General features: G+C 61.4%; 2 protein-coding genes across 5 annotated transcripts in view; both read left to right on the top strand.

Annotated features, from left to right (window-relative positions):
- Positions 1 to 319: 319 nt before the first annotated feature.
- On the top strand, positions 320 to 7,962 carry CAMKV (CaM kinase like vesicle associated). The gene is made up of 11 exons (XM_063347934.1): positions 320 to 482; positions 3,616 to 3,724; positions 4,925 to 5,056; positions 5,160 to 5,234; positions 5,332 to 5,470; positions 5,550 to 5,670; positions 6,260 to 6,335; positions 6,417 to 6,553; positions 6,634 to 6,712; positions 6,785 to 6,872; positions 7,063 to 7,962. The coding sequence occupies exons 2-11, from the start codon at positions 3,630 to 3,632 to the stop codon at positions 7,396 to 7,398; spliced, it is 1,278 nt and encodes a 425-aa protein (XP_063204004.1). The 5' UTR covers positions 320 to 482; positions 3,616 to 3,629; the 3' UTR covers positions 7,399 to 7,962.
- The window catches only part of TRAIP (TRAF interacting protein), a 23,551-nt gene continuing 16,486 nt past the window's right edge, over positions 7,522 to 14,586 (top strand). For 2 of the 4 annotated variants that reach the window (XM_063347931.1, XM_063347930.1), the window contains exons 1-3: positions 7,522 to 8,141; positions 9,936 to 9,993; positions 11,279 to 11,362. In XM_063347931.1, coding sequence (XP_063204001.1) covers positions 7,522 to 8,141; positions 9,936 to 9,993; positions 11,279 to 11,362 — 762 coding nt within the window. Of the gene's footprint in view, positions 8,668 to 9,666; positions 9,858 to 9,935; positions 9,994 to 11,278; positions 11,363 to 14,586 lie in introns of those variants that run through there. The other 2 variants (XM_063347932.1, XM_063347933.1) reach the window with 2 other exon arrangements.

The raw sequence follows: 14,586 nt of genomic DNA, 5'->3' as shown, positions 1-14,586 counted from the left end.
CTCTGTCCCCGAGGCGTGGCAGTGCCCCAGCCCGGTTTTCGTGACTTTGTCGCCACCGCCGCCCTCCCCACGTTGCGGGAGCCGCCACGGGGGGATGGGGCCGCCCCATCCCGCCGCGGTACCGGGTCGTGCCCCAGAGCCACGCGTGTCCCGTCCCCGCGGGCCGCCTCTCCCGCGACCCACGGGCGGGGCGCGAAGTTTGGCGGTGACGTCAGGGGCGGGGCGGGGCGGGGCGGGGCGCCTCGGGAGGGGCGGGGTCCCGCCGTCCCGCCCCCCCCCCCCCCCCCCCCTCCCTTCTCCGCCCCCCCCAACTTGCCGCGCCGGGCGCGGGGGGCCGCGCCGCGACGGACCGACGGCTCGGCTGGGCTCGGCTGGGCTCCGCACCGGCCCCGTGCGGGAGGCTGGGAGGGGCGCACGGCCCCCCCCCCCCGAGCGGCGGCCCCGGGCCGCGACCCCCCCTTTGCGGTCGGAGAAGCGTGCAGGTGAGCGGGGCGCCGCGGCGGGATAGCCCCGAGCCCAACCGGGGGCGAGGGGGGCCGGGCCCGGGGGTGGGGGCGTTGCTGGGATCTGGCACTTGTTGGCCCGGGGTTGCCCCCCCCCCCCCCCCTTCCCCACTTTCCCCCCTCCCCGGTGGCCCGGGATTTGGTGGCCCGGTGCGTGTCCGCCCCGACGGCTGCCCGCTGCCGCACCGCCCCCGCCGGCACCCCGCGTCCCGCAGACCCCGAGCCCCGACGGGCGCCGCGGGCACGGCGAGATGCCGGAGCCCGGTTCCCCCCCACTACCTTCCCCGGCTCGCCCCCCTTCCCCCCGGCCCCTCCTGCCCCGGTGCTGCCCCCGCGTCCAACGAGGAGCCGGCGGGCCGGGCCGGCCCCATTGCGGGAGATGCTGCCGGGGACCCTCGCCCCCCCCACTCCCCGCGCCCCCGCCGCCGAGCAACCCCTCCGGGACCCCTGCCCCCCTCTCCCGCAGCCCGCTGCCGCATCGTTCCCAGCCGGCCACGGCCGAGACCTCCCCTGCACCTCCCGGGCTGCACCTCCGCACCCCCCCGGGGCTGGGGGGCGGTGGGCTCCGGCCCGGCCCCGCCGGGCGATGGGGCTCCACCGGCCCGTGCCGCTCCTGCGGGCAGCGCGGGGCTGGCGCAGCCCCTCCGCCTCCCCGCTGCCTGCCTGCTGCCTGCACGCTGCCTGCCCGCTGCCTGCACTAGCAATATTTCGGTCCGTCTCGGCCCGGCTGCGTTTTTTCCCTCTCCCCGCACATCCTTCCCCCGGGATGTGGGGGGCGGGATGGCAGAGGAACACCCCCCCGCCCCGGACACGTCCAGGGTGGCTGCAGGTGGAATTGGGGCTGGAGATGGAGCACCGGCCAGTGGCACCCCATGCCATGGGGCAGAGATGGGGCTCGGGGGGCTGTGGGGCCCCATGGCGAGGGCTGCGTCATCCCTCCGTGCCATCCGCACCCGGCCACCCACTTCCCCGCTATTGTCTTACACCCGCTGTTGCTTCTTGCTCCCAAATTAGACGTTTTTTTCTTTTTTTGTGGGGTGGGGGGGGAAGCTGACTGTGTGCAGGTGCCAGCGCAGCACCCAGCCTCCCCCCTCAGCACCCCAGGGAGGGAGCACTCAACCCTTCGCCCACCCCTTGCCTGGGTGCCCCTGCCATGGCCGGGGGTGCTCTCACCTGTGGGGTGCAGGTGCTGGCCCCGATGTGGGGCTGGGTGCCAGCCTCCCTTGTGGGATACCCCAGGTACGCTGAGCCCCCCCCCGCAAGCCAGCCTGGGGCAGGGGAGGGTGCCCGTGCTCAGCCTCGGTAGGATGGGTCCCCGCTAAACCAACGGGAACTAATTTTATGAGCCCAGATTAGCTGAGCGCTTGCGGAGACAGCAATAAAATCCCGATATATCATCCCGCCCGGGTTCCCTTCCCGACTAATCCTGGCACCATGCCGCCAGCGCTGGCAGCCCTCCCGCAGGCCAGCCCTGCCCCTGCTGGCCTGCGACACCGAGCCCGCCGCCACACCAGCGGCTGCCAGGACACCCCTCGGACCCCTCGGCCAGGCAGGGTGGCATGGCAGAGCCAACGTCGCGTGGCACAGGGACACGAAGGTGGCATGTTTGCCAGGGAGGCTGTTGGGATGAGCCTAGTGTGGGCTGGAAAGTGTCACCCGGTCTGTGGTGTGGAGAAGGGTGCCCCAGGGATGCTGTGTTCTTTCAGGAGTGGGTGCATCCAGAGCAGGACGGGGACGGGTGCCCTTGCCTGAAAAGGGCTTTCCTGGCAGGAGGGTGCCTGGTTGTCATGTGAGGTGGGAGCACCCATCCCGTGGGCATCACTTGGGCAGGCACGGAGGCAGGTCAGGACGAAGGGATGGAGGTGGGAAGAAGCATCCCCCCGTTCCCCGGCTCGCCGCACCCACATCCCACCCAGATTTGGGGTCAATCACCCCAGGGAGCACTTAGGTGCCGTGCCCTGGGTGCTGCAGGCAGGACCACCTTCTTCCCGGGGCCTGTACGGCGGAGACGGGGCCGTGCACCTGCAGGTGGGTCGGGTGCTGCCCATCCCTGCCCCCTCCGAAGGATGTGCCGCTTTCTGCATCTCCAGCTCCCATTGCCATAGCAACAGGCTCGGCGCTTGGGTACCCGCGATGCCGGCTCCCGCATCCCGCACTGCCATCCTGCCCGCGGCCCTCACTGCCGGGCCCCAGGCGCTGCTGGCACGGCACGGCGAGGCCGGCACTTCGCAGCGTGGTGTTTCGGCAGCTTTAGCGCCAGGCGATGGGTGCCTCCAGTGTCATGCCAGCATCCCATCGCGGGGTCCCGCTTGGGCCCATCCAAGAGGGCTGGGGGGGTCCAGGGAGCCCTGTCTCCTTCTGAGCCATCAGAAAATAATGTCAGCTGAAACTTCTTCCCAGTAATGGGGTGAGAAAGGGAAAAAAAAAAATCACTTTATGGGACTAATTTTTTGCTGGGAAGCTTCCAAGCAGGGTCTGGATTCAAAGGGTTCTGGGCAGGAAAAAGGGGCAAAACGTCCTTCCTAAAGGGCCGGAGGAGCTGGCACATGCCGGGGCCAGTGTCCTGCCCGCTGCCGGTGGCAGAGGGGCTGGCACTGCCGAACCGCGGTGCCCACCTGCCTGGTGCTGCAGTGGGGCTGCCGGGGCTGGTAAGGGACAGGGAGCTGAGGCTGGTGTAACTCGCTGCACATGTGATGGCATGCAACAATGTTCCACCTGGGAAAGTCCCGGCTACAGAAATGTCACCACGGGGCAAAACCGGGCTGAGAAAGGCGAAAGGGTCCGTTCACCACCGCTTGCCTCCCCAGTGGGTGCTCCAGGCTCTATGCTAACCCTGGCTGTTTAATAAATCATTAATAATCTGCTAATGAGGGCCGGAGGGGCCGGCTTGCGGCCATGCCGGCGGACCGAGTCCAGGCATAGCGGCTGGACGCCGTGGGGATGGACGCACATCGGTGGGGCTGGGCACATGGCGGCTTGCAGCAGCTGGGGAGCATGAGCAGCTTCGTCAGGTTTTACGTTAATTAGCGTGGCTCCGGGGGGGGCTGGTGCAGCTTCGGGGGGGGGGGGCCGGCGGTGCCGGGGCGCTCACCGCCTCTCCCTGCCCTGCCAGCACCGGGCCCTGCGATGCCGTTTGGCTGCGTGACACTGGGAGACAAGAAAGATTATAACCAGCCGTCCGAGGTGACCGACAGATATGACCTGGGCCAGGTCATCAAAACGTGAGTTGGTCCCTCCCTGGCTCCGGGGGTGCCCTGGGGACCCCAAACCCCCTGCGTGCCCCGGGCTGAGGAGCAGCACGACGCTGCCCACGGGGGTTTTCAGGGTGCCGGTCCCTGGCTGGGACAGGCAGTGCGCATTTCGGGGTGGCTGTCCCCTAATTAGGTCCCTCTGGCGATATTCACCGCCGGTTCCGAGGAGGGCAGGCAGGTTTCCCCGCTGCTGCCGGCTGCAGCCGGGCGGCTCCCCGCATCCCTCCCTCCTCCCCCCCAAGATCTGCGGGGATTGCAGCAATGCCGACGATCCCGGCTCCCCCGAGCGCTCTGGGAAGCAGGAGGGCTCTGCTCCAGCTAAGGAAAAGGCGGCTGTCATTTGTGGGGGGAGCGGAGTGCTGCTGCTTCCCCACAACTTTCCTTGCCGTGTTGGGGAACCCGTTAGGAAGCGCTGGGTGAAATGAAGCCCTCGGACCTGGCGACCCATTGAGAGCGCTTTGACCCCTAGAATTTTTTTTCCATTGGTTTCCGAAACACCGGGACCCGCTTGGCCGTGGGTCACGCCCGGCAGGGTGACGCTGGGTGGTGGTGGGGATCTTTTTTGGGTGCTCTCAGAGCTTTGCTCCATCCTCTGAGCAGCCTGTCCCAAAGCCCACGGGTCCCGGTTCCCCCGCACCCGGGGCAGCGGCCAGGAGGACGGGGCGATTTGGAAAGCCAAAGGCTTTGCCGGAGCGGTGCTGAGAGGCCCCCCCTGCGGGCTCCCCCGCAGCTCCTGCCCGGCCGACGGGCTCGAACACCATTAATAATAGAACAGAAATATTGCAGCATCCCCGGGCAACCGGCGCGTCTCCCCTTCTTTCTTCCCGCCCGCGGTGCTGACATTAATGTCGGGGCGCGCTGCTGTTCTGCCGTGGCACAAGCGGCTTCGCAGCAGGTCCTACCCCGGCTGCTGCAGGGATGGGGGGGCTTTTTAATCAGCAAATTTTCCGCCCTTCCCTATCAATTTGCTTGTTCCATGTTAATTCCTTCTCACTGCCCTTTTTTTCCCCCCCGCCTCTCTGCTCCGGAGAGGTTTTTAGCTGCAGCTTCCTTCCACCCCCGCGGCATCTCCCCTCGCCGCTGGGGTGCTGGTGGGGCCGAGGACCACCTGAGCACCCAGAGCTCAGCGGTCCCCAGGGGGGGCGGTGACGGCTCTGGGCACCCTTGCAGGGAAGAGTTCTGTGAAATCTTCCGGGCCAAGGAGAAGACGACGGGGAAGCTGTACACCTGCAAGAAGTTTCTGAAGCGGGACGGGCGGAAAGTGCGGAAGGCAGCCAAAAATGAGATCATCATCCTCAAAATGTGAGTTCTGGGGCTGGGGGGTGTGTGTGTGTGTGCGCGCGCGCTGTTCCCGCACTGCCGGGCAAAGCGGGGACCCCCCACCCATGCCCCCATCTCTCTGTAGGGTGAAGCACCCCAACATCCTGCAGCTGGTGGACGTCTACATCACCCGCAAGGAGTATTTCATCTTCCTGGAGCTGTAAGTTTGGGGGGTGCGGCGGGAGGGCACTGTCTGGGGGTGTCCCCCCCCCCGGGGGTGGGGGGCGCGCAGATCTCGGCAGAGCTGCTGTCGGCAGGGCCACCGGCCGGGAGGTCTTCGACTGGATCCTGGACCAGGGCTACTACTCGGAGAAGGACACCAGCAACGTCATCCGGCAGGTGCTGGAGGCCGTCGCCTACCTGCACTCGCTCAAGATCGTCCACAGGAACCTCAAGGTGTGTGGCGGGGGGGTGGGAGCACCTGTGGGTGCTGGCGTGCCCCCCGCCCCGGCGCTCACAGCCCCTGCGCCGGCAGCTGGAGAACCTGGTGTACTATAACCGCCTGAAGAACTCCAAGATCGTCATCAGCGACTTCCACCTGGCCAAGCTGGAGAACGGGCTCATCAAGGAGCCCTGCGGCACCCCCGAGTACCTGGGTGGGTGACAGCCAGCCGGGCAGGCGCGCAGGGGCGGGCAGTGCTTTCGGGGTCCCAGCAGGTCCCTGCTGCTTCTCGCCACCCTGGGGACCGGTCCTGGAGGATCATTTTGTGTCCCTCCTGACGGCCACGGGTGCTCCCGGCAGTTCCCTCCCACTCCCCATCACCCTGGGGCCGATCCTGACTGCTCCTGGTGGGTCCCTCCCGCTCCCCATCACCCTGGGGCCGATCCTGACTGCTCCTGGTGGGTCCCTCCTGCTCCCCATCACCCTGGGGCCGATCCTGACTGCTCCTGGTGGGTCCCTCCCGCTCCCCATCACCCTGGGGCCGATCCTGACTGCTCCTGGTGGGTCCCTCCCGCTCCCCATCACCCTGGGGCCAATCCTGACTGCTCCTGGTGGGTCCCTCCTGCTCCCCCATCACCCTGGGGCTGATCCTGACTGTTCCTGGTGGGTCCCTCCTGCTCCTCATTATCCCATGGATGATCCCGGGTGCTCCTGTTGGGTCCCTCCTGCTCCCCATCACCCTGGGGACAAGGGGCCAGGGGGTTCGGGACCCCAGGGCAGGGCCGCTCTCCTGTCCCTCGCAGCTCCAGAGGTGGTGGGGCGGCAGCGGTATGGGCGGCCAGTGGACTGCTGGGCCATCGGCGTCATCATGTACATCCTGTGAGTGCGGGGCGAGGGCCGGGGTGGCTGTGGGGGGCCGGGGGCCATGGATCGGGCTGAGCACCCCACCCTGTCCCCCAGCCTCTCGGGGAACCCCCCCTTCTATGAGGAGGCAGATGAGGATGACTACGAGAACCATGACAAGAACCTCTTCCGTAAAATCCTGGCCGGGGACTACGAGTTCGACCCACCATACTGGGACGACATCTCACAGGCGGGTGAGCCGCGCACTGGAGGGGAACATGGGGTCCCACGTTGCCTCCCCCCCCAGCACTGACATCCCTCCCTGTGCCCCCAGCCAAGGAGCTGGTGACACGCCTGATGGAGGTGGAGCAGGACCAGCGGATCACGGCAGAGGAGGCCATCTCCCATGAGTGGTGAGGGGCGGTGGGGGCGGGTGGAGGGATGGGGGGGCAGGGGGGACCACTCACCCCTCCCCACTTCCCCAGGATCTCCGGCAATGCTGCCTCCGACAAGAACATCAAGGATGGCGTCTGCGCCCAGATCGAGAAGAACTTCGCCCGGGCCAAGTGGAAGGTGGGTGGGGGTGCCCCGTGCCTCAGTTTCCCCTGTCAGCCGAGCTCACCCCTCCATCGCAGGGCTGTCAGCCTTGGGGCAACACCACCAGCCCCCAGGGGCATCCCCAGTGGGGGACCCAATGCTCCGGTGAGGGGCCCGGAGGCAGGAGAGCCCCCACGCCCCACGGTCTCCCCCTCTCCCCCCACAGAAAGCCGTGCGAGTGACCACGCTCATGAAACGCCTGCGGGCGCCCGAGCAGACGGAGACGGCCCCGGCCACCACCGCTGCCACCGCTGCCACCACTGCCGCTGCTGCCACCACTGCCGTTGCCACCACCACCGCCGCCACCACTGCCACCGCTGCCATCGCCGCCACCGCCGCCACGGACACTGCGGCCCCTGCGGCCCCTGGCACGCCGCCCGCCACCGCGCAGCCCCCTGCTCCTGCCACGCCGCCCGCTGCCACGTGTAATGGGGACGGGGCTGCCACCGCCGCCGCCGATGCTGCCGCCACCACCGAGGCCCCCAGCGAGCAGACCGGCTGAGCGGCGGTGGCCCCCGCGCCCCCCCTCTGTACATAGCCCCTGGCATGGTCCCCCCTGCGCCCCAGCCTGCATCCCCTTTTCTACGTGCCCCGACGGAGAGCCGGCCACGGGGCAGAGCCCTGCATGGAGCCCGTCCTCCCCGGTCACCCCTCCGGCCCCCTCGGTGTCTTTGCCGGTCAGTCTGTCCCCCCCATGCTCTCTCAGTCTGTCCCCCGCCGTCGTCCCCCTCCAGGGTTGCCCAGAGATACGGGGCAGCCCACCTCCCGGCCACATGCCCCGTGGGTTTGGGGGGAGGAATATCATGCGGGGCCCCCCGGGACATGCGTGCATGTGTGGGACCGCAGGGAGGGCCGTCAGGACAGAGGGGGGGCCCCAGCAGGCGGAGCGCCGGGCACCCCCTCTTCAACCCAGGGCCCTGGGGGGGGACACGTTGCAGGGGGTGAGGGAGCACAGGGTCCCCCCGCCTGGGGGATGCCACATGGCCCCCCACGAGTCGTGTCTGGAGGATCCCAAATGCCCACTCCTTCCTCCCCGGTCCCGGCTTCCCTTCCTCGCAGCTGCATGCCTGCAGGGCCGGCTCTGCCTGCGGCTGCCGCCGGTGCCCCGCGTGCCCCCCGCACCCCCCACGCTGTATCTCTGGCAAATAAAGACCCCGCTGAGGACAAACTGAGACAGCACCAGCGCCGCCTGCCCTGTCTCTCTGTTGGGCCCAGGGTGCCAGCATCCTGCCTCGCGCGCCGGCGGTGCGTGGCGTGTTCCCGCCAGGGCTGGGTGAGGTGGGGCGGCCCGGGCAGGCTGGGAGGGACATTACAGTGCGGGCAGCGGGGCCCTGCGGCAGCTCGTCCCGGCCAAACCCCGGGAAGCCGCTTGGCGGCCCGCCCGCCATCGTTAGGCTTCAGGGTACACGGGCGCAAGCGGGCAGGGGGACCCGGGGGGGGCCACGCCCACGCTCCCGGGCCACGCCCACCCGCCGGCCACGCCCCCGCGCTTGGCCAGGGAGCGGGGAGCTCGGGGCCCGCGCTCGTCCCGTGAGGTCACTTCCGGGCAGGGCCGGAAGCGACGGGCGCGCGGCCGGATTTGAATCGCGCAGGGCCGCGCTGGCGTTCCGGTACCGGGGGCCGCATCCCCACCGCCCCCCTCAGCGCACCCTACCCCCTCCCCACCGCCCGCCATGCCCATCCGCGCCCACTGCACTATCTGCTCCGACTTCTTCGACAACGAGCGGGACGTGGCGGCCGTACCCTGCGGGCACACCTTCCACCGCACCTGGTGAGCGGCCTACCCGCCGGGGCCGTCCTGTGGCGGGGAGCGGGGTGGGTGCTCCGGGCGGCCCCGGCAGCTCCCCCAGTAGGGCTCCGGGTTCTCTCAGCCGGGGCGAGCCGGCGCCCGCAGCCGTCCCGCCCAGTCGCCCCTTCCCCCGGAGGCCCGGCTGCTCCCCCCTGAGGGGGCTTTGGGCCTTCGCGGCGCTGCTGGCACCGGCCGTGACTCGGTTGCGGCGGGCACGGCCTCGTCCCGCTGTGTCACCCGTAGCGGCAGGGATTCCGCTTTGCAGGGATTTAAAAGACCTCACAAAGCTGCCGCTGGAGCCTTGGCCGCATTGTCGCTCCTCTGCCTGTGGCCCTTCCTTCTCCAGAAGGGCCGGTGCCAGCAGATTGCTCCTACACAGGGTGTTTATCTGGAAGGAGCGGTGTTAGATTATGAGTGAAGCTTCCCAGGCAATTTCATGCTTTTGCTGGAACTGTTCTGCCAGTGTTTATGTTGGAAGGGAATGGTTCTTCTGAGGAAATAAATTCTGCATGTGGGGAGGGAGCAGGCATTTGCTTTTCTCCTTGGCTAACTAACTTGGAGAGGTACCATCGCTCGCAGGTGCAATGGTCACTTCTTAACTAGCAGCACAGCTCAGGCTCGCTCTCCTCTAACAACCAACGGAGGAGGGAGAGCTTCCAAAGCTAACCTGCCAGCTCCAGATTGTTATCCTGCTCCAAAAATAAACTGTTCCGAGTGTGACGTGATGGCTTGGTTGCAAAATGCATTAGTAGCTCTCCTGGGGAGCCTGACAGGTTTGCATTCATCGTCTCGGAGCAGAGACCGGCCCCATCTCCCTCGCTCCGTAGACACATGTTTGGTGTCAGTGGCACCCTTTGGAGCTGACCAAACTGGGGATCTCTTGGCTGTTGTATCCTGATATAGCAGCTCTTGTGCTGCTCCGCGTGTGGATCCGTTCACTCCTGCAAAGCTACAGTTGTTCAAAGACTTTCTCCCAGGGAGATCTGAGCTCTGTAAAAACTCTGTCCTGGTAAAGATAAGCTCGCACGCTAAATTCAGCTGGGAATTGTCTCGGAGGCGAAGGTAGAGTGCGCCTGCTGGAACATGACGTTCCCGTTAGCTGCACCTCTGGACTAAATGTTTGCGTTTCTGTTTTTAGTTTGTAAAAAGGAGTCACCTCCTGCTGTCTCCTGGTGAGTTGGGGGGTGGCCCCTGGGAGCAGTGTTTTTGGATTTTAAGGATTTACCGTATATTTTCTTTTCCTTTCTCAGTCTCACCCAGTGGTTTGACACAGCACCAAGCCGCACCTGCCCGCAGTGCAGAATCCAGGTAAAACCGTTGTATTGTACCTCTGTACACTTTTGTATTTCTGTGGCGTGATGCTCTGCTAAGCGGCACCAAGGAGCCGTAGTCTGGGCCTGTGGTGACACAAGGAAAAGGTTCGTGGTATGAAGTGGCGAGAACTTTCTCTCCCTAAAAATATCTCCCCAAAGGCTTAGAGGCTGAACTTCCCTCAGCCCCCCTTCTGATCAGGGTGTCTTCCTGCTCTCTGTATTGTAGCTTCTCTAGGAAGCGTCTGTGGGTTTTCACTGCTGTTATTTAGGCTGAGTAGGTGTTGGCATGATAATAGAAAGGGCTGGAAGGGGTTAATCAGGACATGAGAGTTGCGTTTCTAGAGTACCCTGCTGCTTGCCATCAGGTGAGCAGCCCATTCTGCTGCACGTGGTTCTTAAAATTGAGTCCTTGCTTTGTGGCACTCAGCCCTCTGTTGAGAAAAGCAAAGGCTGGGGAGGGAAGGAGAGATGTGCTCTGCTTCTGAGACGAGAAGTCAAGGCTTGGGGACCCAGTGGCTTAATTGGGACCTGAACTTCTTTGAAGTCTCTTGTGTCACCAGCCTTGATGCCACCAGTAGGTCTTGGCGCGTAGTGTCTGCAGGAGATGTTGCCTTATGCTCAGATGTAGGTTTTTAGCCAGCTGCAGTTTGGGCTTGTTCTATGTTCGTACTTCTTTCTTCCTCTCAAGGTCTTGGCCCTTGTTCCTTCCCTGACTTGTTGATTCCCTCTGTTCTTCACTGCCTCTTACATCTCTGGGTTACCATGGAGTTATCGCGAAATAACATCTTATGTAGCAGTAACTATGCAATTAGCTGGTGTCATGACTGTATATAATACTTAAAACACAAAGCTGTAACTGCATGGGGGAGGTGTGGAGAGCTATCAAATTCAATTACAGCACCTTCTGCCTGCAGAAAGCAGCACGTACTTCTGTCTTAGGATTTGGCATCGTGTTAGCTCAGCGTCAGCTGCTTGGGCCTTAGCTGCCAGAGAACAGACTGCGCTTGATTCAGAAATGCCTGAATCTTTCTGCTGCGGCTCAGGAGCTTGGCTGGAGTCGTGCTCCCAAAGCTGTGTTGGGGGTGAGGGGGGGTGGTGGTGTCTGCTGCTGTGCTGATGAGCCAAAGCAGAGCATCGTCACTAATGGTGTCAAGAACGTTATCTGACTCGCCTTTCATGGCCTTTTGACAAGATGGGACCTTCTCCCTCTCTGATTGTCTTCCATATCTGTTGTGTTTCCATATCCGTGCCCATTAACCTCTTCTGTCTTCTGTGTTTAGGTCGGCAAAAGACACATCATCAATAAGTTGTTTTTTGATGTTGCCTTGGAGGAGCAGACGGCACCAGATGCAGAGACTTTGCAGGTAATTTGACTGGGTTCTTCCACTGTGTGATGCTTGAGCATCTTGGAAGTGTGGCCTGGGCTGCTGGTTCTCTGCCAACAGCTGCTTCCTGAGCTGATGCTTATTGTGCTGTGCTCATGTTTGAGACCTGAAGCACATTAGTATCTCCTGCCTGTCTCTGTTTTCCCTCTTAGTCCTCTCCCAGTCTCAGCTGTGTTGTAAGGAAGTCTCCCTGTGGTGGCTTAGAGTTCCTACGACCAAATCTCTTGTGGTGACTCAAGAAGCCTCCTCTACTTCACTGCTTTTCCTTGTGGTTCTCACCTTACCTGGAAACCTCCTGAAGCAGCATCAAATAAACATCCAACTGCTGCTTCTCCCTTGGGTCTTGAAACCTTGGAGATGAAGCTACAAAGCTTTTCCGAAAGGCAGGAGGAGGAAAATCCCAAGTGCAATGAATTGCTGCTGGTGTCTGTGGCTCAGTTGTGCGTGAGCCCTGCTAACCTCTCTGGGGCTGCTGAAGGAAGTGTCAGTTCCTCACTGCTGTGCAGGCAGGTTCATTTGCACAGACTGTAAGGAAGTGGGGCAAGGTGGTGGTAAAGTCTTGATTCCCCAAGAGAAATTAGAAAAAGGACTGCCTGAAGCTGCACCAGTAGTGGTGGACAGTGGGCAGTGCTGAGGCTGGGTCCTTCGGGGCAGATCCTGGCTGGAGCTGGGGTGTTGGGTGATGTTCTCCAAGTGCCATCCTTAGGTGCAGAGGGCTGGAGGTGGGACAGGAAGAATGCAGAGTGGCTGTTCCATGTTCTCCTTTGTTTAGTGTGGATGAAGCATGGCTCCTTATGTCTTGGAGTTATGTGTTCCAAAAAAAAAAGTAATTGGTTGACCTTGGTATAATGGGATGCCTGTACCCTCTTGTGTTTAGAATCAGCATGTGCAGCAATTACCATAATTAGCAGTTGCCATGACAATGCTATATGTATATCGTATGTTTTTAAAATAAAGCCAGCCAGACTATAATGTCAGTAGCACTGTCATTCTCGAAGACCGCTAATAAAGAAACTGAAGGCCAAAGTATGTGTGCTGAGGAAATGAAAAAGCACCTCTGGGCACCTGAAGCTGTGTGCCCTAGAAGCAAAGCAATGGCTCGGAGCAGATAAACATTGCCTTTAGTACATATTCAGATCTGTTCTCGCAAGTGTAAATAGATGAGTGACTCAGAAATGGGTTGACTGGAGAAAATTGCCCTAGAAAAGCTTTCTGTTCCCTTTCACCCCCACCCCGGGATCTAAGATGAGTTCCCCCAGCCTTCCCCTCCAGGGCGGCTGTGCTGAAAAGCTGCTCCCTTGCTCAAGGGCAGGACTGTGGAGCCGCTTCTGCACAACAAGCTTGATGGTAACTCATCATGCTCCTACAAAGTTTGTTGTGTGGCCACCAGAGCAACATCTAGCCCTGAGTGTGCAGTGTTCCTAATGAGAGCACTGAGGTCACTATCTGATTGGAAAGAACCAAATATTTCCTGCGTAGATCAGCATCGTTAGTTTGTATGGGTATTTACAGCCCCGTGCACTGATTTGTGTTGTTGCTGGGCTGATGCTGGTTTGTCACCAGTTCTGTGTTGTGTGCTGCATTGTTTCTGGAGGACACGGAGCATCTTAATAACATGGGCAACCATCGTGGGTGGGATTTAATGTCCAGCTAGACTGGAGTTCTGTCTGCAATGGGGTGTCTGCTTCTGGCCTGGGCAGGAGTTCAGCGAAGCAGACACATAGTGGACTGCTCTCAGACTCTTTAGAAGCTGAGAAAATAATTGGTGACTTCCTCAGCCTGAAGTGATTTCACCTGAAAAAGCCCCCAAATACAGGGTTTGTTCCCAACCACTGCTTGTCCCTCGAAGAGCCTGGGCATAGAGTGGTACTCGGCTCTGTAATCAACTGGAGCTCTATCTGTGCAGCCCACAGATGTCCTGAAATGAGCAGTTGGCCTCCTGCCATGAAAAGGTTGGACTGGGGTGCAAAGGAGCGTGCTTCAGCGTGCTGAAAAGCTGAGTGCAGAGCTGAGGTCTGCTTCTCTTGGGGAGACAAGCTTGGGATGCTCTTCTGAGAACCAGTCTTATGCACCCAGTTGTAAGGAGCTCAGAAGAGCTCCCTCATAATCTGAAATGTCTTCCTGTTGTTGCAGAATTATTCAAATTATCTTTTGGATAATAATTGTGTTTCATATTATTCTTTACTCTCACTTCTGCTATGAAATATTTACAAAGGAGTGCTGGGGCTGCTTTGCTTCCCATCACCAAGCATCAGTTTCATCTGAAACACTGGAGGGAACTTGGTTCCCTGGGGTAGCTGCAGACCACAGGCTGAACACTGTGACGTGTCCAAGCGCTTCTGGGTGCTGAGCCTTGGTTTATCCTCTGTTTGCTCTTAAAGATGGTCCTCAGTGATCGGAACAGTCTCCATGTGGCTGTTCCCAGAGCAGGAAGAGCGTGAGTTTTGTGGTGTAACACCTCAGTGAGGCTCATCTGGAACCTGACACTTCCAGTAGCTCATGATCCGGAGAGCTGAGAGCCCTTCTTCCAAAGGAGACTAGGAGATTTCAGCTTGTTCAGCTTGGTGAAAAGGAGACAGGAGGAGGAGAAGAATTCCTGCCTGTAAACCTGCTGGAGGCTAGAAACCTGGGGGGACAGCTGCCTGTGTGTGGTCAGGATAAACTCATTTGATCTTGGGGAAAATGCGGTCTTGTACCTCAGGCTGTCAGAGAGAGGAGAGCTTCTATGAGAGGAGTGAAAACTGGGAGCAGCCTTTAGGAGCAGAGGTGGAGGATGAGGGAGTTCAGATTAAGTTGATGAATGAGGTAATGTTACATAGCTGCCCGCAGTAGCCTGGGATTTCTTTGCTATTAGGCTAATTAGCACATCTTGTGAGCTCACTAATCGTTCCTGAATAGGACTCTGAGGAAGCTACTTCAGGATAGTTCCTGCAGCAGAGCTAATTCCATGTCAGCCCTCCAGCTGTTGTCCCCCCGGGGGCAAATCCAAGTCAGCTCTGCTAGGCTTTGCGTTGAGTCCCTTCTGCTTACTGAGCTTTACATCCCATATTCTCTTTCCTGCCTTTATTTAATCACTAGCGGAGCTTTGCTCTGGTCCTGTCAGATCCATGGTCACTGGTAGTGCTATTCTCAGCTCAGATTTGCATGTGGCTTTCTGGGTTGCACAGATTTGTGTGCTCTGCTTCAGTACTGTGTTGGCATTT

The sequence above is a fragment of the Chroicocephalus ridibundus genome, chromosome 10 (genome assembly GCF_963924245.1).
Source record: "Chroicocephalus ridibundus chromosome 10, bChrRid1.1, whole genome shotgun sequence".
Lineage (NCBI taxonomy): Eukaryota > Metazoa > Chordata > Aves > Charadriiformes > Laridae > Chroicocephalus > Chroicocephalus ridibundus.
The sequence above is the reverse complement of the archived record's forward strand: the minus strand, read 5'-3'. Positions and strand labels throughout refer to the sequence as shown.